The following is a 26,797-nucleotide window of genomic DNA, read 5'->3' as shown; positions in this document are numbered from 1 at the left end:
CCAACCAGCACCGTTGGCAATCAACCTGGGTCACGTCATTGAGAGGCGAAGGCTCTTTACCCTGAACCAACGTGATTCACTTTTTATTATTAAATATTTTTTATGCTAACACATTTTTGCATACGCCCTGTTTTTTCTCGTATTCCAATTTTGGATGGTTAGGAAAATTGAAAATCATAGAATTTTAAGGTAAGAAAACAAAGATGACTCGGAGGTTACCACGGGGTAATGGTAAGTGAAGGGACCAGAGAGAGGATTAGTTATCAAAACAATTATTGGCTGGAAAATTTCATTTAACTGAAAGATATATTTTCTAAACAGTTAAGCCATTTGTTTGGCGCAGCATATCCTTTGATAGACTTTGTGTCATTAAAGCCACCTTAAAATTCAATTCAATTCAAATAATCCTTTTCCAAAAGACTTTTCGCATTGATTGAATGCAGAATTAAATTATCCATGAACCGTATCTGCTTGTACTGTGCATAATGATACATAATCAAGTTAATTTGTACAAATATAGTTTAAAATTAATCTTAACAGGAAAAAAATTAACTTCTGTGTACCTTGATCTCGATATAATCATTTCACCGAAAAAAGCAAAGTAAAAACAACCCAAAACAAAAGGAAATGCTTTGACAATTACGAATACGGTCGATTAAATTCGGCCCAATTTGTCCGAATGTTAGTTTAATATTTTTTCAGATGGAATTAATTATGTTCCTGAAATTTAAATAATAAACAAGGAACTTTCGGAAAGTGGCAATTGGCATTTTATTAATTTTAGTTGCATAGCTCCTATAATAGCATTATCAGACTTAATATAACAATTAGCAATTGTCTCTCAGGATAAATTAACGTTAAGTAAGGATAAATTATTAAGTTAAAAACATTAACAAAAATTATGAAGCATTAATTGTGTGTCCCAATAAAATAAGGGTAATTGTTGGGATCATTAATTTTTTAAAGCTTCAAGAGTTTTAATCATTTATTTAAAATCTATAAAATATAATCTCCTTTCTGTCAAATCAGTTTTACTTTGAGTAAAACTGAATCAGATTTACATTGAGATCTTAAAGGTTTTCTTTTTGTTCTCGTTTTTTTCCCCAGGTGCTTTATTCTGGTGCATTCACCGATGAACCCATCTTTAACTAAAGATAGGGAAAATATTCGGTGTTGGAAATTTAATCAGAATATTAAGTATTAAATTAATTTGTTAGCAAATATATTTGATTAACTTTTATACCAAAGAAGATTGAGTGAAAGTTATTCGCACTAAAATAAAGACCATACTTTAGTTAAAAACTTCCAAATATTTAATTAACTCGTCTTTCATCGTAGTGAATGATTACAAACAGGTGTTATGGAAGTTTCTGTCGAACCTCATATCTTGATTCAGGAGTTTCTTAATTTCAACTAGCTTTTATTATTAGTAACATTTTTAAATTAAAATCAAAATGTAGCCAAATTCAGCTCTTGGCGACTTTAAACTAATTAACTTAAGTGCCAAAATGCAAAACTATTTTTCCTAGTAATAGCTGTTTGGAAGAAAAAGAACTTTTCGTTAAGTGGCTTAATTAAAATATCAGTTTTTGGCAAATTAACTACAAATTGTTTAAATTCCCTTGTTTTTTACTGTACGTCCTAAAGTTTTTTGTCTTTTTAAAATTCGATCTCTATGAACAATCTTTTTTTGACATTTGTGGTCTTGTTAACTCATCCAGTTTTCACATGATTTTCTTAAGCATTTAATTTTAACAGTTTTAAAAATGTTTATTCTTAATGCATCACAGAATCTTGTGTACTAAATTCGACATTTAATTCTATTCATTCTTTTTTTAATTACGTAGGGATGAATTGAATGTAGTGTTAAATGACCAGCGAACCACAGCTAAATGCTTTTTGTTTCGTTAAATAAGCTATCATTTAATTAAAATTTTCAATAGAAAAACCGTAAGTGCTACAGAAGCTACATCATTTGTTAAACTTCTATAAATAAATCAAATAAATACTCAAATCCGTTGTCTTTTCCTAGAGAAAATTAAAGTTATCAATTATACCAAGATTCAAAATAATTAGTAAATTACTTTAAATTTAGTTTGATATATGCAGTCGACTGTAAAAATATATTTTATTAAACTTAGAGACTAAAATGAAAAATTTTTAATCATGTAATCCTTATAATCGATTAAAAAGGCAGTTGTTTTTAGAAAAAGTCTAAATGATGTATCTTCTTAATAAATTCATTCATACATCAATGATGTTCTTTAAAGAATATATTCATACTTCAATCATATGAATGATTGCTTTTTACGTGGAATGAGAGTACAGAATAGGAAACAAAACTTTTAAAATTAATCGAACTATTTACAAATCTAGAATCATATTTCTATAACAGTATTAACAAATTATGCTTCACATGTTTCGTATCCCAATTTTAGCAAAAATCAATATCTAATGAAGACGTTTTGCTTTAGAAATCAAATTTAATCTATTTCTTTTCCAAGTCCAACATAAAATTCGTTGATTTTAAAGTAAACTTATTCGAGCTGATATTCGGAAATGAAATTTCAAAATAAACAAATGATGTTTCGGAGTCTTAAGAGATAATTTGATTTACCAACTGTCGCAAGGAGTTAAAAGAAAACTTTTGAATTCATTTCGTTAGAAAATTATCAAACTTATTTCGGATATAGAAATGAAAGAATTCTTAAACTGTAAAAATAAACTTACTCAAGCTGAATTTTATAATTAAAAAGTATTTTTTAACTGAAATTAAAATATAGCTCTTAAAACAAATAACTCATATAAGTTTTAAAATCTGTTGTTAGCTCTTTAGCTTGTTAAAATGCCCTTTTTCTTTAGCTAGTTTCAAATTATTGGTGTATGAACCTGTTATGGTTCATACACCAATAATTTGGTGTTTATTCTATGGTTCATACACCAAATTATTGGTGTAAGAACTTATACAACTATGGTACATACACCAGTACCTATAAATTTGTGTAAAAATAAGAATTCTGTAATGGGTTAAATTGAATACGTGAAGTTTAATGTCACGAGGACCAAAAAAAGAACACTTCATCATAAAAGGTTTTACACTATTAAGTATGTAAAATTATCATACACTTGTGTTAATAATTGTTTAAAATGCATAAAATAAGTTGTAATGTTTGATACCTAAATATTTACGCACAAAAGATTAGGGATTAAATTAATGTATAAATGACAATGTCTTTGAGGTTTAATAAAATATTATAGCTCCCCTTTTTTGTTCCTTGTGTGCTTTTGAAAAACTATTACAAAAGTTGCCTGCATGTTATTGTTTTTTAATCACTTATAAAGACTGTAAAAATTAAGAAAAATCTCATTCCAACTCATATATTTATAAAATCTTAAATGTAGTTTCACAATGTTTTGTGTGTAATTATTATACAAATTAAAGTGTGAAAGCACAAGAAAAATAAATTGCAGGCACCATAAATTGTGTGACACTTAAAACTAGATCCCACTACTTCTGTTTTTAACGAAAACTTTCTGTATACACTTTGTAACAAACTTTTTAGCGAACATAAAATTTAATTAATATTATTTTACATTAAATTTACTTTATATTATATTCTTTAAAATAAACCTAATTTTTAAAAGAGAGAAATTTAAGAAATACTTTATATTGACTGTTCGCAAGCTATTGTTTGTTTTTACAAAAATATGTTTTTTTTTTAATTTTACTATATATATATATATATATATATACTTAACCTTCAATCAAATTTTGTTTTAGGGTGATTCCACTTTTAAGAAGCAATTCATACACATTAAATTTACTTATACAAATTCAAAATGCTCATCACGTTCAATACAAAACCAGTTCGGTATTGCTTAAATACATTGAGCAGTTTTTATTTTTATACAAACAGCGAAGAAAGAAAAAAAATTAATTTCATTAAATTTTCTTGTTTATTTTATTGTTTGTTACAGCAATTTAATCAAACACTGTTTATACATCAGTAGATTCACAAAATTTCTCTTTATCAATTAAGTTTCAATTTTAAAAAAAAATTTTAATCGATATTTTGTTACTCTTTAAAAACAATATAATAACTAATAGATCACTCTGGTACTAAAAATTTTTAAAATTATATTCTTTACTATATTAGGATATGCGGTGATCAAAAAAGTACTAGAGCAGAATTTTTCAACCTTTTAATTTTTTTAATTAGCTGTAAATTAGTACTAATATTTTTTTTCCTGTTTATACGTCATCAGCTATGATTGAATGTTTCATATTTTTTTTTTATTATTGTGACGTAAAGACTCAAAATAATTCTGAGATATTACCGTTAGCTCCCTTGGGCAAAGCGTGTTTAAAAGCCATTGGAGCTACAAATCTCTCAAAAGAGAAAATTTATTCCAATTCTAATTGAAACAAATATTCCAACTCTACAGTGTGTAAATTTTCAACTGAAACCTTGTCAGTCATTAAAACACGAACCGATTTTCCGGTTCTTCAAAAACCGGAGAATTACTGTCTACAAATAAACCGGAACTCTGATAGAATAAAAGAGACACGTGGCTTACGTTAAAAATTTAAACGTAAATTAATTCTTGTTCTCCACTCCACATTGGCTGTGAATAAACGAAGAACATTTCTAATTAGGAAGAGCGAAACGAAAGCTACAATGGCAGAAGATTGTATCACCTTTTGCGATTCTAGATAGCAAAGATGAAATGTTCAGCGACTCGCGGAAGTTTGTGAAGTTCGCGAAATTTACAATTCTTTAATGAATTCATGATTTCATACGCAAGACTTCTTTCCCTTCTGGGAGAATTTTATATACTAATTCCAGGACTGGCAGTTATGAATAATATACGCACCAGCTGGCGTTAATTTTAGGAAGTTCCAGCAAATTAGACGAATCCGATTATTTCGAAAAGTTTTATTCTCAAAACATATACTAAAAGACTTTAAAAGTTTAATTCCGTTCCTTCGCTTTTACAACTTTTGAATTTAGTATACTGTAATGAAATAATATGTTTTATAACGTTATACAAAAAATTTTTAATGCTTAAACGATTCATCATAGTTCGATTCTGATTTAAATGTTTATAAATTTGAGAACCGGAAGATAAATGTTTTTGAAGAACGATTCTGATTTAAACGTTTTTAATTTCAGAATCCGAAAATGAAAGTTTTGTAAGTTTTAAAGAACGATTCTGATTGAAATGTTTAAAAATTTCAGAATCCGAAGATAACGTTTTTTTTTAGCTTCTAAGAAAGCAAAACCACCAATTAAAAATTATATCTTTTTCTAAACTACATTCTTATTTAGTTATTTGTATTTTTTTAGTTGTAGTAATTATAAATAAACACTTAATCACTCTGCGAAAAAAAAATTAACCGACAACAAAATTTTTAAAGTAATTATCAATAATGATGTAGAATTTAATTGATCTTAAGTATATTGCTAAACAAAAACTCTCTCTAAGAACGTACAATTCCGATATATTAAGTCTGCCTCAGAAAAAAAAAATGAGGAAAGAAGATCACTAAAGATAACTCGGGATAATTGGACCCGTATTTAACTGAAGAGGATAAATCTCCGAAACAACTATCAACCATGAAACGTTAAATTAAAATTATTGACATTGCTTGTAAAAAAGAAAAAGTAGCAAATGATCGAAGGGCTTTAACTTCTAAGCCAGTTTAAGCTGCAAAAGATTGAAATACAGAGTAAGAACAATTGGATAACATGAAATTAATAAATATAAAATATTATTTTTTTAAATAAAAATGTGCTAAAAGCAAAAATTTTAAGCAATTTTTCTGTTTTTTACATTTTTACCAAAAAATAAAGAACAAGAATAAGCATTCCTGAAAAAATTCTCAACATACTTTGCATTGAAATATAAACTAAATCTTGTTGTAGCGTAACTACCACTGCGATTATTAAACATCAATTTACTAGTATATAAAACATACTAATTTAGCTTATTAACGAGATACTTATTGATAGATCTCGGTTGGCAATAACGATTGCTTCTTCAATAAATGGTTCACGTTAACTAGATGATTTGTGACTGCGTCGTCGTACTCTTCACGCCGTTTCTCAACATAACACACCACGGACATCTGAAGGCACTCGTTTACTAAGATCAGCAACACAGGAATAGACCACACATAAATCTGTGAGTTAATTACATCTCTCGCAACAAGCACTACAAAATGTGATATTTATACAGTTCTTCACTCGCTACGGTAACTAGTGGTTTCGTTCATCGAATTCTATCCCAGATAAAATTCTGGAGGGGGAGTTCTGTAGCGTAACTACCATTATAACTATTGAACATCAATTCACTATTATATAATAGATATGCTAACTCGATTTTATCTTGAGGTACTTTTTGATGGATGAAAGTTGGCAAGGTCAATTACTACTCCTCCCATACTCGCCATCGGTTTATAGGTTATTAAGAGCTTTTCCTAAAGATTTGAAGTCAACCTGTGAACTAACAGTAAAAAAAAATGTTCGAAACATTCTACTTGAATAATTCGTTGATGATGTAATATACCTTCAAACTCACTAAATAAGTTGTTGTTGTTGACTTATTCCTCTTGGTCAGCCGCTGGCTAGACCAAGTCAATGAGCTCGAAAGTCTTCGGGAAATCAAATACAAGTAAGGGACCAGAGTAGAGGTCTTTCTTTTCCAGACCAAGACAGTGTAAAATGTGATCGGGAGAAGCCTGTGCAGAGTTTCACCTCGTGCACGTTGAATAGGTCTTTCGCCCAAGCTCAAAAGAGAGACACCTGATGTGTCCACTTATGAGCCTACTTATAGTGGTACCTACTTATAGTACATTATGTTCAAAACAAAAAGTGTTAGTATGGACAAAGAGAAGAAAAAATTATAAATCATTTAAACGCAGATCGGAATGATTCACTAACTACTGCAGCAGATTGTGCTACTGAGCCATCATTGAAATTTTCAATGTTGGCTGTACTAACAATATGAATTAACGCTGCTATCAATTCACCGAGTGCTTACATACTTGTTTCGAATTCCGAAGCTCCGGGATTAGTAGCTCTTACTTGAGATACTAAAGTTCTGATGGTATTAGAAATACGTGAAACATTAGCTGGACGTCCAGACAATATTGATGCAGCAAAAGAAATTCTTGAAGTTGATTCTGAAGACAAAATCGCCGATGCTGCTGCTACGGATCCACCTGGTACTCATCTTCCAGAACCGCCAGATCGACCTGCTGCTACCGCGGCTGCTGTTGCGTCTGCAAAATAAAAAAGATGACTAGCTAAAATTTGGACTATGTATATTTTAGATATTATCTATATATTTAGATTATGTATATTTAGATTAGACTTTATCTTAATAAAATGGAAAGGCTTCGTTTCGATATTCATACATAAATTAAGAATAATAAAAATAACAATAGAAGAAAAAACACAAATTCTACAACAAGTGACCGACTTTGTCGACTGTTTTGGTGACCTTCCAAAATTATCTTGTTCAACAAAGATATAAACTTTAATGGTAACCAAGCTGAATGCTCAGCAAACCTGTATTTAAATATTCTAATTCTTCAACCCATCTTCTCCCAGCATCTTAATTAATTTTAAACAATATATTAACCAACCGTCTAGCTTTTGCCGACACGGAAGTATTTTGATTTCAATTTTGGCAATTTTCAAGAGATGTCCGCTATATTTTTTAAAGTTGGATTTTAGTAATAATTAAAAATTTGTCAAATAAATTACTATTTATTTTAAAACTAGCCGCCTAAGGCGGCCAGCTGTCCGCCACGCTAACGGTTATCACAAATAAAGTTTTTTAAAACAGAGCAGGACTGAAGATTAGTGGACAATTAAAGTGTTCCTGTCCTGCAATTTTGTCTTCATATCCAGTTCTGCTGAAGATGTGTTATAGCTCTTGAGGATGTTTGAAGATGTAACTTTGCTATGGCAACCTAACCTATAATATAACTATCAGGTGGAGACTTTTTTTTAAAAAAAAAAAAAAAGGCCTCAGAAATTGTAAAAGCATACAAAAGTTGCTTTCGAAATCATCATTGGCCAATAGCTGAAAATTATAACGTAGTTAATAATATATTTAAGAAACAGCAATAAAATAAAAACTTGTGTCAGTCAACATACAGATAGTATATAATTCTTCCTATTCTTGTAAAACTTCTTTATAAACAATATTTTTAGTTTTTCCATTTGGTGCCAATAAATATAAGTTCTTTTCCTCACCAACTCTTGAGCAGCCAACATAAAGCTGTCCATGTGAAAAGCAAGGCTTCTGCAAGTCAAGACCAACGACTATTAAAGATTGTCCCTGAGATTTATTTATACTCGTCGCAAAACTAAGTCGAACAGGAAACTGAAGTCATTTAAACTGAAACGGAATGTCTAAAGATATGATGGGGATGCGAGGAATAAGCACACTATTTCCTTTTGAATGTCCTGTTATAATCATAGCTTCAATAACATTAGGCATCAATTTTTTCACAATTAATCATGTTCCATTACCCAATGCAGGTGGATCCAAATTTCTTAAAAGCATAATTGATGCTCCAATTTTTAATTCTAATTTATGTGCAGGCACTCCAGGTGGTTCCAATGAGTTCAAAAATTCTGTCGGATAGTTGACCACTTGATCTATTTCCATGACAGCGTCGATAAACTTGTAAATTTCCAGAGCACCAAGTAATTTCTTTAAAAGTTTGTTATTTATCACGGCTCTAGAATTGCTTGTCGAAATTCGGTCATGTTCCATCCTTCTTTGACGTTCCACAGACGTTTCTTGGCCCCTTCTTCTTTGAGAATCTCTTAATACCTTTTTCTTTGACAAAATACAAAGTTTTTTGGAAGGCGGTTCTGCCATGTCAGTAATCGGGTCTTTAAAAAGTCAACGAATACTTTAGAACAACAATTACTATGAAAGCAAATCATGAAACTTCAATATTAAAATCTAAGCGCTTACCTGCAAACTGAAAGTTTCTGAAAATAACTAATTATATTTAATAAAAACTGTTAAAATAAAGAATACAAAAACCAAAGAGATCCGAGGTAAGTGTGATCGTTCCTTCAAAAACAATTAAATTCCTATTTTATATATTATATAGCTACAACGCTTAAGAAAAAAAAACTAAACTAATCATTATACATGAAAAGAACACGAAAACGAATTAATTTTTTATGGTATCAATTTCTATATAATTTTTTATGGTATCAATTTCTATATCGCTACAAAAATTATCGCCTTCGCTTAAGAAAAAAAATATAGCGTGGAAAGAAGAAAAACTTATTATAACAATTGGGTATAATATAGCCTACGTCACAGGTTGTGTTGTTCCTACTAAATTTAACCCATGAACGGCATTTTCTGCGAGCCTAACTTCAAGCCACAAATAAACAAACGAAGTGTTCGATCGTTTAAATAGCTGCTCGCCAGACTTTATTGCATTATAAAGAAAAGTTATTGAAACTAAATACAACGAAATAAACAACAACAACTAAAACAAATAACAACAACTACTAATAACAATAACTAAATAAACAACAACTAAATTCCATTCGTTTAGCATTGCGTCATATGTTGTTCCTACTAAATCGAAGTAGTTGTGTTTTTTTCATATTATACCCAATTATGAACAGCGACAAATATATCAAAGCGAAGCGTTCTATTTGTGTATCGAATATGTTGCCACATTTTTAATACAAAAGTTAAAATTTTCTCCACTTTGATAAATGTAAACTAATGTGAACCTTACAATTAAATTATTAATTCCTTCGTATATTATTGGTTTACGTTGTCGAAAATTAATATTTCAATTGTAAGGTTCGCATTAGCATACATTTATAAGAGTGGAGAAAAGTATATGCATTTTTTAATAGTTTTTTGAATATGGCTCTTTGAAGACGAAAAAGCATAGATACAAAATGACTGATAACTGAAAAACTAATCCAAATTTTTGAAAAAAAAAAATACTTCTTCATTATGCCAAAACACAATTATGTGCCGAGTTTCGTGCCTGGGCGAGGCTTCTGGGGCGATATATTGTGATTACAGACAGACACACTCACAGTCGCATTTATTATTATGTATAGATAAGATAATAGGCCATCTGGATGCAAGCTTCAAAATAAATTAAATTTATAGTTACCATACTTTTTAATATTATAATTTCAAAATTGTTTTAAGATCTAAGTTAACACTAGAAAGACTGAAACTTAGAATATACTTATATTGCCCAAAAGCAGTCAAAATGACTGGATTGTGAAAGAATAACTAATGTGTAAAGAAATTTGTTTATAATTAATTTTTTGTATTATTTACAGTTATATAACAAGTTGTTGTTAGTAAATATTAACAATAAAAAAAAATATATGTTGTACAAAAAGTTACAAAATTCTAAGAAATTGTGTCATTATATACATCATTGCTTTTCTAATTGAAATTAAAATGTAGACAAATTGACTCTTTTGGGCAATCTAGTGTTATCTAAACAAAAGCATTATACGTAAAATTCCTAAAGTTTCAAAATATTGAATATTTTGTGTATTTGATATCTTACTACTAATTACAACGAATAAAAAGTTATGAGACCAAAACACGCTTGCTATTATTAATTTTCTGGTCGAGGTTAAACTTGCTTGAATACTTAAAAGGCCATAAAAATGACACACATATATATGCAATGTTAAACTCAAGTTTACTCTTATTGCGATGCATTTACAGTTTATGGAGACAAATATAACTTTCGGACCAAAGTTTAAGAGGGCAGAACGTTTCATAACTGTTGGAGAATTTCTTTCCAGCGTTTTATTGGTCCTAAATATTTGCGCCAAGTAAATATTAAAAAGTTCGCATGAAATTCTTTTTCGAAAAATCAGTCTCATTTTATTAAGAAATGTAGATCAATTATTTACATTAAAAGGTACGAAGCGATAAACGTTATGATTGTGTTCGAATTTCCGTACTTTATTATGTTTTTTTTATGTATATAGAACTAATTCAACTTCAGAGGACAGTCTTCAAATTACATAGGAATATTACTTTAGTTTCTGAGAAAATCAATTTGAAATCGGCGAGAAATTCCTAGACCATTTTTAAATCAGCGATAATTATTTGTATCTAAATTTGTATAATTGAAATATTTTTGATTGCTATTCAAAAGAAAATTTAAACATTCAATGCAAACTGTAGTTTATGCACAAAAAAAAAAGGTTGTACTCAATGCCAATTCCAAAATTTTCGATACCGTAGATAAATTATGCTTAAAACTAATATTTGCACTAAATTTAATTTTCTCTAATGATTTTAACTTAGAAACACTATTATTGTTAATAACAGAAAAGGGGTGAGTTATTCTAAGCACTGTTTATTTCACGGGGTCTGAAATATAAAAAGTTTGAAATTAATTTTATTATTTAAAAAAAAGTAATCCTATATTCACCTCTAACTGGCATTCATCTCAATTATTGTTTGGTCTTTTTTTTTGTAATGAAATGCCGACCCTCTGAAATAACATTCATGGTGACCTCTACCGATAATTATTTACGCATGTTTATTTCGGTTTCATAATTATTTACACATATTTATTTTTCTTGTTTAAATGCACATCTGCAAAATATAAAGGATGACTAGCTAAAATTTGGACTATGTATATTTTAGATATTATCTATATATTTAGATTAGACTTTATCTTAATAGAAAAGCTTCATTTCGATATTCATACATAAATTAAGAATAATAAAAATAACAATAGAAAAAAAACACAAATTCTGCAACAACTGACCGCCTTTGTCGACTATTTTGGTGACCTTCCAAAATTATCTTGTTCAGCATAATAAACTTTAATTCTTCAACCCATCCTCCAATCCCAGCATCTTAATTAATTTTAAACAGTATATTAACCAACCGTCTAGCTTTTGCCGACGTGGAAGTATTTTGATTTCAATTTTAGCAATTTTCAAGAGATGTCCGCTATATTTTTTAAAGTTAGATTATAGTAAAATTAAAAATTTCTTAAATAAATTACTATTTATTTTAAAATAAATTGCTACTTATTTTGAACTTTCGTCTTCAAAAGTTAAGCATCGCCTATTCGCAGTGCTAGCAAAAGGAAAATAACTGCGTATGGTCTATTGTGAAACTAAAAAAGGAAAATAAATACGTATGAACTATATTAAAACTAAGAAGAAAAACACGATTCACATCACTATCATAAAAAAAGGACTATTTATAGTATAAACTATCACATGTAAGAAAAACCTTTTAGGATATATTGATTTTTCCCCCTGGAATCGTATTTGGGTCTTCTAACATAACAAAACAATTGTTGCAGAGCTTTTTATGAGGATAAATAAAAGTTTTAGTGCTCGATACTCTTTTCGATACTAAAACGAAAAACACTTTATTTCAATAATAATCCTGGTCTTTTCCTTGTCCCAGTGCATGAGATACCTTTGCAAGTCCACTGGCTTATGTACTGACACAATTCGAGAACGTCTATCTTTTGTTCAATTCGTAGTCAATTGCAGCAATTTTTATGCTAAAATTTCATTCATATCAGAAATCCTTATACCACTTTTGCAGTATTCTAAGTAAAGACAAAGTATATAATTTGTTTGTCCCACTGAAGATACAAATTTACATTTATAAGTTTTAAAATTTAAATTATAGATAAAAATTTAGCTCTTTTCTTATAACATTATGGAGAAAAAAAATTTATGTTTGAGGTAATTCCGGTTTTTTAGTTTGAAATTGTCTACTCATTCTCTGAAAGTTCGAATATTTTAAAGTTATTCAATTACAATAAGATTTCATTATTTGAGACAGAAATCGATTAAACAATCAGCTTCTTTTCTAAAATGTTTTTTTTTCTTAAATTATTTATTATTTAATTAATATAAACTTTTTTGGCAATACCGCGGACAAAACTAGGCAACATGATTTAAATAATAACTAGATATATAAATTTAGAACAACTGCTTAGTGACTTTTGATTTTTTTTTCTTCTCACCCAATAATTATTACTTTAAAAAAAGTGAAAATTTTATACCTAGTGACAGGAGCCCTTGTGCCCATAATTCATGTGCCCTTGTGCAGCTCTGGCCCTTGTGCCCATAAATTTTAACCAGATGTTTTTCTCAATTGTTTCATTTACTGATATTTAATTTACCTTTACTATTTTTTTTAAATCAATTAGGACTGAATCATAAAAATTTAAATTTTTACATACAATAAAAGAATTTACAAACAGATAAATTGTACTTAAAAAGAAACAAAATATGCAGGATATACATCTGGAGTGACAAAACTGAAATGAAAAACTGGAACGGAACAAGTAAATGAAATTTTATGCATGTTTTAAGGTCATGAAATGCCTGCCATTGCCAAAATTGCACAAGTAAGGAATTTGCTGGTAATGAAACCTGAAGAATTGAAGAAAAAAATCAATTAACAGATCCATGGTAACTAATTGAACTCCTAAATAAATAAAGGCCTTAAAATATGAGGCCCGTTCCTCAGTAGTTAAATACGGAAATTAGGGGAAACTAAATTGTTTTAAAACTCATGGTTCAGAACTACTGTGGATTACTGATAATTGAAGTGAGCTTTAGTCGCCATCTTGCAGAGATGCCAACCTGCTCCGGACAGCAAATAAATATTTTAATGGGGTAGTTTATCAATTGTGATTCTTGGTTTAATAAATTCAATTTAATAGATTTCTATCCACCACTATATCTAAATAATTCGTAGGCTTATATAATTCACCACTTTATACTTTAACATAACCTCCAACTAATGAGGAATTTGAAAATAATTCTTTCTAGTGGTAGCGAACCAAAGTAGAAATTTTTAAAGCAAATGGATCTCTCATAAAACTTTTATCAGTACATAAGAATCTAGCCATATGGCCTGCACTTTTATAAGTAATAGTGGACATGTTACGCTGAAATTAATTTTTTTTAAATATTAAGACATTAATTTTGCTACCGTCTGAAAAGAAGATTTCTGAAACTACGGAAATTTCGTAGCAGTTGGAGGGTATGCTTTAACATGTGCCATTATTTGTTGCATCTTATGTAATTTGTCTATTGTTTTTGCCTATGTTCTTATTACAGGAATTATTTCATGTTATACCGAGTATACCGTATAAAAAGCAAGAAAAAATAGTCAAATATTTGCAAAATTTAGTTAATAGTTATTTACCGTTTTTTAAATTATTTTGGCGTGTCGGGAGCAGTTGGCATCTCTGCATCTTGATGTGTTCCTGATCTAAGGTGGTGAAATTTACTTAATTCTATATGGACAAAAAATATCAAATATAGATAAATACATATCAAAGTCTAGCCCAAAGAAAAAGTTTTTTGAAAGTACGGTTTTGTACAAATATAATAGCTTCAAAACAATAATGTCTATTGATTTTATTGGATTTAATGTAATAAAAGTATGATAAAAAATATAAAGTTAAAAGTAGGTTGAAGGTTCTCTTATCACAGCGGTGTGGAAATTTGAAGAGAAAAGTACTTAGTCAGGCGTTGTTCACGTTGTCTGACCGGGATTAATATTGCGTGACATTCCTGCGATGGTCGTTAAACTAAGAAGCTTTGAAAATGAGGCTAGATGCCAGGCTGTGATGCCACAATTGGCATTACATATTTATTTCCTATCTTTCAAAAAATATCTTTAATTACTTAAGCTTATTTTGTTAATCGAATTATATTTGAAATAAATCGAAGAGTTAATCTTTTAAAGCGAACATAAAAATAAATAATTCTTTTTTTTTTATATCGATCAATGTAACGGATACTTTTTATTTCATTACTAATGCAGACTCATTAATTCACTGCCGCGCCTAATCGAAAACAAAAATCTTTTTATAACTTTTTCTTCCTAAATTTCTTACCGCAAATATGTTTCAGTTGCATGGTTGTAATAATTCCCATAAATTTGTTGGCGACTTGCGTACGCCAAGGTATTTTTAAACCCAATATTGATTATTCGGGTTTGGCAGTGTTATTTTTTAATTAATTCGCAAACCAAGTATTAAATTAAATTACTTTCAATTGAAAAAAAAACTTAGATTTAAATTTAATTAATATCAACCGTAAAATATACATATTTGAAAGCTGTTTTATAAATTTAATACACTTTTTAATCATTTCAAAATCAATTATGAAAATACGAATAAAATTTTTATACTGCAATCCACTAATTTTTAAAACCGGTTTTAAAAATATGAATAGACAAACGATTTAATTGTAGAACGGAGTAGATATTTCGCCAGCTGGAATGTCTAATCCGTGAGTGAACCCCTTGTCAACAACATGGATATAAATTGTCAGGAAGAAATTACGATGTTGCGTTTCTAGGGCCTACGAGTTACTAAGCAAGCTTGGGAAAATGGGAAATTCCATCTCAATTGTACTTTAATCAGAAATCCGAGCCACTGTAGAAATGTAGAAAATCCCATCAGGATGCTATTATGAACATACGTATGCGTTTATCGCTGATACTACTAGTTTTAATAGTTTGATAGTAGAAAGCTTATTTATCTAAAATCTTTTATTTATTTATTGCTCTAAAATAAAAAATTTTTACAAATTAGAATTTAGACTTTTAAAAAAAAATTTATGGTTTTAGTAGACGTTATTTATTTATATTAAGTTTAATTGTCTCGGAACGATTTAATTTAGAATATGATATACTAGAGTAAAGCTATGTATTTTTAGTAAACGAAAAATAAGAAAAATTAACATTTTGCTCATGAGAAATATATTAAATAATTATAACACTCATTTCTAACACTAACCCATTGGTTAAAAAAAAATCCCAAGTAAAAAATATGCTGTTCATGTAACAAGTCAAGTTATTCAAAACGAATATTTTTACATTAGTCATATTGTTTGTAACACTGAATATTTTCCAGTTACCAGTTGAATATTATCAAGTTATCTATTATTTTTTTTAAAGGTTCCAAAGAGCTATTTAACCATTTTGCCCCACATGCGAGATATACAAATAATTAATATTTCAGACGAAAATCACTAGGTTAATATGAGTCAATCCATCCTAGTATCAAATGTGAGTGTAAAAATGGTTATCTATATTATATAAAACGCTAATACGTATGTATCAATAAAACCAATGATATTTCTTTTCTCGCGTTGGCAACAGTTTTCATTTTTAATTGATAGGATTCGGCGCGCAAGAGCACGTAGTGAGCATCATATGGCTAATCTATATTATATAAAACGCTAATACGTTTTAATTGGTAGGCTTCGGCGCGCAAGAGCACGTAGTGAGTATCATATATCTAATCGGGTGAATTCTCACCGAATTATCAAAAAAATTCTCACAAAATTATCTTCATCGAAGCCGATGCTTTACATCTATTTCATATTGTTTTACAACACATGGTTTTAACCCTCTGGTGGGAAAGACTTTATAACAAAACTTACAACGGTTACTTTTCTCAACAACTGAAATTTAGAATAGTGTGATTAAGAAAAATATGCGAATTGTTTTCAAACTCAAATTAATATTGAAATGCACAGGTTTAGAATTTTCTACAGTGAAAAGTTTTCGGAACTTCAGTGTTCTAAAAAGTATACAAAAGCTAGACGTTAAGAACGTATCCAATGAACGAGCATCGGATTGCGAAGCAATCCGAAATGAACTGCGAAAGCAGCTCCGGGGGTTGGCGAGCGCCAGCGAGCAGGGGGCGAAGCCTCCTAGTATTTATTTTATTACGAAGAGCGTGCGTGGAAAAAATAATAATTTTTGAGTCTAAAAATAATTTTTATTTCATTTAAACTTTAATTTCTATTAGTCTATTTAAATTAGTTCAAAACTCAATGCAACACATAACTCAGAATGTGTAGAGAAAATAATCAATCTTGAAGATATTATGTTAAGGGCCAATTACTGGTAAACATAACTTATATAGGAAATATTAGTTAACTAGTTAATTTGGAGTTATTTGAGCAAGAGCTTATTAAAGGAAAGAAATTCTTCTTGGCTGTCTCGTTTGTTCATTATGAATTTTAATTTATGCTGTCTGCTTTTCTTAATGAAGACTGAGCAGAAAAAGAATATATTATTCAGCTTTTATTTGTGCTAAGAATTAAACTATTCATTGAACCACTTGAAATTGAATGTCTAATCATTCAAGTTGTAAAAAGCATCCGTTGAGAATGACATGGTTCTACACTGATGTCAGTTAAGATCCTTTTTAAAGTAAAAATTTAATTCTCCGTAACTAATCTCTAATATAAAGCATCAAAGAAATATTTTTAACTTACGTGCTGCAGTATTCCATAGATTCAGGTACATGTTTTTTAAATAAAGTTATAAAGCTAAATAAAAATTTTCAGTATTTCTGTGACGTGAATCTAGATTTATTGCTAAATAAGACTACTAGTCTAGAAAGTATTGTTAAACTTGAATAATGCTTGTCTTTACTAAATAAAATTTTATACATTCTAAATGAGTGGAATTGGAAGTCAATCCCTTAAGATATTTTAACATAAAAAATCCTTTGGGATTTCCCTATAATAAAACTTTTTTGCCATATGACAATGGTAATATTTTGCCATAGATCAACGGCAAATTTTTCCATTATTTATTAACTGTCAAACTTGTAGAAAAAAAGAATCATGTTGATTAATCCACTGTGATGAAAATATCAATTTTGAATGCTTTTTCTGTTAACTAAAAAAGTCACTCTACATAGTAGTCCCGAAAAAGTCCCCAATTTTTAATATTCGTAGCACTAGATTGCCTAAGGAAGTCATTTTGACTGCTTTTAATTTCAATTACACGAAGATGTATATAATGACACAATTTCTTAGAATTTTGTACAACATATAATTTTTTTTTATTGTTAATATTTACTACAAACTTGTTGTAGAACTGTAAATAATATAAAAAATATTAAAAGTTAATTTTTAACTTATTTCTTTACACATTATTTATTCTTTTACAATCCAGTCATTTTGATTGCGTTTGGGCAATATAGGTATATACTAAGTTTCAGTCTTTTTAGTGTTAAGCAAAGTATCTAGTACCTTGGTCTAAAGTTATTGGCCACTCTGAACTATTTAAATATAATTTTTTCCTCTATGCTATCAAAAAAAGAGATTGTCATTAAAAAAAACAACTAAGAACTAATTTCCTTTGCATGTTCTTGAAGAAATTTTAAAAGATAGCTGATTTTTAATTAGATTACCACATCATACTTTACGTTCTCTTATTCCTTGTAGGTCTATTTTGTGGTGCAGCTTGGGATTCTTTTTTATGCTGGCCTCCAGCATTACCTGGGGAAGTTCTGATGAAGCCATGCCCTATAATTGATTCCGTCGGAACTATAGTAGGTGAATCAGCTCACCCAGGTGAGTTTATAATTCAGTTGCTTTGTTTATTTTAACACGAGTTTTTATTTTAGCCCTTTGTAAGATATCCTAATTTTGTATATATCACATGCTTCAACATGATTTAAATTACTGATTATAATGCATTCACTTCTTTGATAATAAAAATTCAGTGTTATTGATCACTAACAACATCAGTGTGAACAATTTGAGAATTATTACATACATTACCCATTCATTGTATGAAATGACGAATGTTGTTTAGGAAAAATATGTTTTGGTGGATGTATATCACGAAAAACAAAACAGAACATTATTTTTTCTTAGCCTTTTTTTTTACTGTTGTTGTTATTCTGTTAGTGTTGTTATTAAAAAATTAGGAAAACTGTTCGAGAAATGCAATCCAATTTGTTATAGCGTGCAATGGCCTACATACGCCAGCGATCTAATTATCTCGATTAATCCGGTTATGAATAAAAAATTAAACTTTACCCTCGACAACGCTCGGGCTATATTACACCCCAGTCCTAATAAAAAGTTTAATATTCCTAATTTGGGAAGCCATAATTACCTAATGCATTAAGTATCTGACTTTTCACTTGATTTTAACCTTATGATCCTAACCAGATGCAAACTTTTATATGACGAGCATGGCGCACCGAGCTGAATATGAGCATTTATCTCTTGCGACGGTCCTATTTTGACTTTCTGACTTTAACTTAATAATTACATTGACCTAGTGAGACAACATATTTTATAAACACACTTATTATCATTAGTTCACTATTATCATTCATTCATATTATCATTAGTGGGCAAGGTCGCCGAGTTGCATTCCCGAAATTAAATCCCTCAAACGCTTTGCTTCGGATTCAGCATATTGAACCCACAATCTATTTTTCAGGGCGGTGAAAGGCTCATCTACAGGTGGATTGATAATAACATCGCTGATAATCACTAATTCTTCCGGTTGCATAGCAGAAACTATGTGGTGAAATTTTTTTATCTCTGTTGTCACTCCAGCAACCGTGAACTCACTTTCCTTTTGTCTGTACCATATTTCTGGGTTAGCTCTCCAAAAAAGTGGCGGCTTAACTGCGACGCGAGCAATTTGTTGATCTGGAGTTTCCGTAGACTCGGGCTTTCTTGCACTAATCCAAAAATAAAACAAAATAGTACTCACGGCTTGCCTTCTGAAACAAAAGTTTCAAACTTGGAAAAAGCCAACATGCCCTTAGTAATCTACAAAAGAGTAGAGCATCCGATATGCAGCTTGTAAAAACGAAATGCAAACATTCCATTCACCGGTCACCAATTGTTGTCAAGTGTAGCTTGAGAGATATCAATAAAAACACTGGTAAACTGGAACATCTTTCATTAATATAGCTAACTATTTATCAACAAACAAAACTCCAAAAGGTTATTCGTTAAACATTTAAAAAGCTGGTTATCAAAAACAATTAAAAAAAACTTTAAACTAGTTGACAGTCAGCATTTTTTCTAACAGTGGGCTTCACCGGAAAAAAAAGTATCAGGACGAGATTCACTGAAGCTGCAACCTCGACGGTATAAAATCACTTGCTTAAATACCGGAGAGAAGACTGCTCACTCTTATTCTAGTCAATTTTCTTGTTTTATATATATATATATAATCAGTTAAAAATTGAAATACCTCTATAAAGTACGGTTCTTCATTACTGAAGTAGTGAAGCAGAGGGGGTCCTGATTATTTAGTATAACTCGTATATAAATTTTCTAACCAGTTTTTTAGTTTTCCAAGGACGCTGTTCAGCTTAATTTAATATACACAATGGCAATGCAATGGATTCAATAAGTGCAACCGAACCGCCGAATTATCGTGTGTCTACACATACTTGCCACCAGCTTTTTTCTTTCTGGAGGAAGATTTTTTTTTAAAGTAATAGTAAATTTTATGTTTTCACATTTTGATTTTGACTTAAATCTGATTTACAATAATTTTGACCACCACTATATGTACACAACAACGTAAGACTTGATAATAATGCATTTACAACTCTTAACTATAACTGCCATAACTATTAGCTAGTTAAGTTTAAAAAGCCAAGATTTCAAAATAGGTTTGTATGGTCTATATCAACATTATTTTGAGGAACCTTAAGAAGAGCTAATCATAATCCTCCAAATCGCATTTTTCGTACTCGTTATTTAAGGACAAATATCCAGTTAGATCTGTCACTTCTATTTTATATCATCCTCATACGGTATGTATGAGGTTGAGGACCTAGTGGGGTATGAGTCATACCCCACTAGCCAGAAATTCATCAAATTATTTGACAAATTAAGGGACTAAACTTAACCAAAACTGCTCCTGCTATCCTGATACTGTGTGACTAAATACAAAATTTTAAGTTTCCGTTCCGTTCTTTTTTGTAAGATAAAAGATTGTTAGAAAAGTATATATGCAACGATGATTCAGTAAAATTAGAATTTCATTCGATAAATTAAAACTAGAAGCGCCTCTGTAATCATATATTGTATTCATCGAAGATCAATTCAAGTGCAAGTCATCATGAAATTACTATACGTTAATTCATACTTAATTTATTTACCGAAGTTGTACTTTACATTCTCTTATATTTTTATTTCTTGCTATCAATAACATACGGATTATAATGCTGGGGATTGTTACATTTGAATTATTAATATAAAAATAGTTTATTTCATCAACATTGAATATATTGTTTTAAAATTAATAATTTAGAAGTACAATTTTATGCACTCTGAAAGTATATAAATTTCTAAACAAATAATATCATAATTTATTAAGAATATAATTTATTTATATACATTTTATCACAGTTAAATAAAAAAGCGTTACCTTTGGCAACTCTAGTTATGGGATTCATCAGAATTAATTTTCTGCGTATTGGTCAGCTTCTGAGAAGACGGTTTTTTTAAATATTATAAATGAAGAGCAAAAGGCATGCCAGAATATTATTAAACAAAACACGAGTACTGCTACAAATCATACTAAAAACTCCTAATGATTCAGGCATGACATTTCCACTGGAAAAAGGCCCGCTGCATTGTGTTTCAATGTCTGCAGCTGTATGGGGAAGAGGGTGACGGAAAAGATATCATTTGAAACAAGGATGTCAGGTGTAGTCTGTAGCACTTCTACACAGGAAGATTCACTGTCTGTGGCTGCACAAGACGAGGAGCCAGGATGATCTTGATCTCTGAGGGTGAAGGAAAGCATTTCATTAGAAACAATTATATTAGGTGTAGTAGGTTGTATTATGTTTTCAACTGTGTAGGAAAGGGAGCTTGGATGATCCTCATCTTTGAGTGTTATGGAAGACATTTCATCAGAAACGAGGATATCAGGTACTATAGGTTGTATAACTTCCCCACTGGAGAATTTTCTATTTTGATTTTCAATGTCTGTAGTAGCTGTATGGGAAGGGAAACTAAGATGATATTCAAGAGGCGATCTTTCATCAGAAACAAGGATATTAGAATCAGTCGTATGCCTATTGGAGAAAAAAATATAGATAAAATTTAAAAGCTTTCAAGTGCTGATAAAGCTTATTGATAAAGTTATCAGTAGTCAAAGAGCTTATTTTACCTCTTCTTATTTTGGCCTATATGTAATAACCAGTTCATCACTTTTACTTTTATAATTTTCAATCGTCTGGGTTACGAATTTTTTGTAAAAGGATAAGCAGAAAACAAATTTTTTAATTTTTTCCTGCTTCCCCCTGATTTATTAGGTTTTCGTGCACTCTCATTGTTATTCCATTTAATCGTTAGGATCAATTTAATTTTATTTTCTACTGACAAACTATTTTTAACCTACCATCTGGTTTTAATCAAATATAAATAAAAAAAACTTTATATTAAATTACCCTATATCGCCGACTGTTCTTTCTTCAATCAATTTAAAGTCGCTTTGTTCATAAAGTTCTAGAATGAATGGGTGTTCAGTGATAAGCTTATTTCGTTCATTCTCAATAGCCAGTGAATCTCCTTCGGTCAGTTCTTCCAGTTCAGAAATAGCTGAACCTTCAACAAAAGTTTCGATATGATCAGGAAGTGCCGGATCTCCAAGAGAAGGATCATCATGTTCAGAAGTTTCTATGTCTTCATAAGTAACTCCGGGGTTCTATGTCTTCATAAGTAACTCCGGGGTGCACAGTTTCTTGTGCAATACAGGTCAGTTCCTCGCGTTCAAAAGCTACTGGAGTTTCGTTGGCAAGTTCACTATGATCTTTTAGTGTAAGGTCCAGCCAGCATCTTCATTTGTTACTGAACCTTCACCAGAAAATGTGTCGTGTTCGGAAGCTGCTCGGTATTCACCGACCAGCTCGAAAGTTACTGTGCTAATCAGCTCATCATGTTCAGAAGTTGTGTTGTCATCGGATGGTCTATTGATCACTTCGAAAGTTGCTAAGGCGGCTTCATTGTCTGAAGATACAGGGTCTCTATAGATTGCTTCAAAAGTTGCTAAGTCGTCACTACTCAGATCATAATGCTTCGAAGTTGCTGGGTCTCTACTGGAAATTTTTGCATGTTTCAGTGATACCGGATCTTTATCAGTCACTACTGATTTTTTGTTATTTTGTTTATTTTTATCATTGTTTCCAGGACACACTTGTCCACTGTTGTCATCTTTAACATTTGCGTAGACTGGGTCACTGCTGTCACGTTAATTTTCATTAGTTACTGTGCCCTTTGGCAATGCAAATTTCCTCTTCTTTAAATGCATTCTGAAAGTGTATAAATTTCTAAATAAGTAATAACATAATTTATAAAGAATATAATTTATTTATATACATTTTATAAGAGTTAAATAAAAAGCGTTATCTTTGGCAACTCTAGTTATGGGCTTCATCAGAATTAATTTTCTGCGTATTGGTCAATTTCTGAGCAGAGGGTTTTTTTCAGTATTAAAAAGGAAACTCAAAAAGCATGGCAGAATACTATTAAACAAAACACTGGTACTGCTACAGACATACTAAAAAGTCCTAATGGTTAAAGTATGACTTCCCCAAGAAGAAGGTCCGCTGCATTGTGTTTTCATGTCTGCAGCTGTATGGGAAGAGAAGCTCGGAAGAAATATCATTAGAAATAAGGATGCCAGATATAGTTGGCATAACTTTTCCACTAAACGATCTGTTGTATTGTTTTTCATCGTCTGTAGCTGTATGGGATGGGGACTTCGGATTATCCTCATTTGTGAGGGTGACGGAAGGGATATCATTTGAAAGAAGGATATCAGGTGTAGGTTGTGGCAATCTTCACCGGAAGATTTACTGTATTGCATTTCACTGTCTGTATCTGTAGAAGACGAAGAGACTGGGTGATCTTGTTCTCTGAGGGTGAAGGAAAGCATTTCATTAGAAACAATTATATCAGGTGTAGTAGATTGTATAATGTTTGCAGCTGTGTAGGAAGGGGAGCTAGGATGATCTAGGCATATTTGAGTGTAGTGGAAGGCATTTCATCAAAAACGAGGATATCAGTTATTGTAGGTTGTATAACTTCCCCACTGGAAGATTTTCTATTTTGATTTTCATACTCTGTAGTAGCTGTATGGGAAGAGAAACTAAGATGATCTTCAAGATTCGATCTCTCATCAGAGACGAAGATATTGGAATCAGACGTATGCCTATCGGAGAAAAAAATATAGATAAAATTTAAGAGCTTTCAAATACTGACAAAGCTTATTGATAAAGTTATCAGTAGTCCTCGAGCTATTTATTTTACCACTTCTTACTTTGGCCTATATGTAATACCCAGTTTATCACGTTTACTTTAATAATTTTTAATCGGACGGGCTACGAATTTTTTGTCGAAGAATAAGCAGGAAACCTAATTTTTAGTTTTTTCCTTCGTCAAGTAACAAGTCTTCCCCTTACTTTATTATATTTTAAAGCACTATCATTGTTATCCCATGTAATGGTTAGAATCATTTTAATTTTGAAAACCATTAATTGCCCTCAGTCATACAAAAAAAATTATGATAATCATAAAAAACATACCTCTTCGAAACATAGACTATGCTTATAGATTACTGCAATCTTATCCCTACAAGAAATAAATATATAAAGAATAATTCATAAAATGAGAGAAATTGTGCTATATTTTTAGTTAGGGTATATTTTCTATTAAAAACGTCAAAAAAGTGGAACTGTGCATATATGTAACGGAATCGTTTTTCTCTTTTAAATTTAATAGTATGCATTTTCTTAAAAAAAAAAAAAAATTATTATTATGAGCATTTGAACACAAAATATGAAATATTAGAATCGAGATAGATATATAGTTACTGACAGAAAATTTAAAATTAAAACACAAATTATGCATCTGAAAATTTCGAAGTTTATACAAATAATCTAAAAGTGATTAAATAAAAAAAATTATATTAAACTACCCTATATTACCGACCGTTCCTTCTTTAATCAATTTAAAGGCGCTTTGTTCATTAGTTTCTAGAATGAAAGGACCTTCAGTGGATCAGTTCATTTTGTTCATTCTCAATAGCCAGTGAATCTCCTTCGCTCAGTTCTTCCCGTTCAGAAATAGCTTTACCTTCAACAAAAGTTTCGATATGATCAGGAATTGCCAGATCTCCAAAAGAAAGAGCATCATATTCAAAAGTTTCTATGTCTTCATCTGTAACTCCGGGGTTCCTTGTGCAGTACAGGTCAGTTCCTCGCTTTCAAAAGCTACTGGACTTTCTTTGGCAAGTTCACTATGATCTGAAGAAATTGGGCTTTTAGTTTAAGATTCAGCATCTTCATTTGTTACTGAACCTTCACCAGAAAATGTGTCGTGTTCGGGTGTTCACCGACCAGCTCGGAAGCTACTGTGCTAATCAGCTCTTCATGTTCACAAGTTGTGTCTTCATCGGATGGTCTATTGATCACTTCGAAAGTCGACGTCATTCTCTGAAGATACTGCGTCTCCATAGATTACAAGTCGTCACTACTCAGATAATAATGCTTCGAAATTGCTGGGTCTTTACTGGAAATTTTTGCTACCTGATCTTCATTAGTCACCACTGATTTTTTGTTATTTTGTTTATTTTTATCATTGCATCCAGGACTAACTTGTCCAGTGTCATCCTTAACATTTGCGCAGATTGGGTCACTGCTGTCACGTTCATTTTCATTAGTTACTGTGTCCCTTGGTGATGCAGATTTCCTCTTCCTTCTCTTTTTATTGGATTCACTCTGTAGAAGCAAATTTTCTTCCATTACTTCTCTTTGAAATTCTTCAGATTCATCGGTGATATTTTTTTTTCTCTTGATTAAGCTCGTTTTCTAGAAGTGAACCTGTTTGTAGTTTTTCTTCTTTACTTTCATTTTTCAACTCAAAAAGTTCAACAGCTTTCGACTTTCAATTTTTTCTCTTCTTATTAATAGACTCGCCTTTTAATGGTAAAGCTGTCAGCAAGTTCTTGTAGTTTTCTTCCTTTTGAAATTCTGTTATGCTATCCATCATTCGATTTTAGAAAATTGCTTTTCTAAGAAAGAAAAAATCATATGAATCAAAATCACGTGATTCGCAATTAAATCGTTTAAGTCAAGTTATTCGAATCAGTGATCCAAATTATTAGTTTCGAAATGAGATCTGAATCACTTGGTCCAAATCGCATGATTCGAATCAGTGATCTAAATCACTTCATAAGAATCCGTTATTCGAATCAGTGATTTGAGTAACTTAATTCGAATCACCTGAACTAATGTAGCATGACTTGAATCATCCATCCGAAGCAAATAAACGCTTCTTCTTAAAACATTCAATTATGATTTAAACTGTTCTTTATAATTACTATTTTCTTTAATCTGAAATCAGATATACCTCACACAATATAGATATCACATTATTTAAAATCACGACATAAAGACTTTTTAAAACTACTCTTTCCTCAAATAATTGATCGGATAATTTGTTTGTTTTTGGAGCATTTATCAAAGTCCATAATAGCTGCTTCACTACTGCAGAAGATAGTAGATACAGAAGTAGTATTATACTTTAAAAAGTTTTCTTCATTTCTGGATACCGAATAAGTATTTGCAGGTCTTAACTTTCTTCAGCAAATAAGCTTTTTTTTATTTCCAATGGCTTGGACACATGAACAAGGTACGGGGCAAATACTGAAGAAAAAAAAACCAATACAGGACAAAAACAAAGGACATCAGAGAGAAAACATCAAAAAAGTTCAAGAGACAGCCGAAGTCTATCGCCCCAAAAGTCTTCTAGCTTCCCAATATCTAGAAGTATCAGTGTTTCCATGGAGAGCTACATATGCACGCAGGTGATGTTTGCCCTTTGGCTCATTCTTGTCTCACAGAGGACAGACAGCTTCATTAAGAATGCCAATGCGATTCAGATGAGTAGTGAGA

General features: G+C 30.6%; 1 protein-coding gene across 3 annotated transcripts in view; it reads left to right on the top strand.

The window, feature by feature from the left end:
- The window catches only part of LOC107444778 (corticotropin-releasing hormone receptor 2), a 185,970-nt gene that overhangs the window by 92,020 nt on the left and 67,153 nt on the right, over positions 1-26,797 (top strand). For 2 of the 3 annotated variants that reach the window (XM_087152095.1, XM_087152093.1), the window contains exon 2: positions 18,294-18,422. In XM_087152095.1, coding sequence (XP_087008221.1) covers positions 18,294-18,422 — 129 coding nt within the window. Of the gene's footprint in view, positions 1-17,199; positions 17,359-18,293; positions 18,423-26,797 lie in introns of those variants that run through there. The other variant, XM_087152094.1, reaches the window with a different exon arrangement.

Source organism: Parasteatoda tepidariorum, chromosome 9 (genome assembly GCF_982258835.1).
Source record: "Parasteatoda tepidariorum strain Cologne lab strain chromosome 9, Ptep-v5.0, whole genome shotgun sequence".
NCBI classification, from domain to species: domain Eukaryota; kingdom Metazoa; phylum Arthropoda; class Arachnida; order Araneae; family Theridiidae; genus Parasteatoda; species Parasteatoda tepidariorum.
Note: the sequence above shows the minus strand (reverse complement) of the source record. Positions and strands in the feature narration are given on the sequence as shown.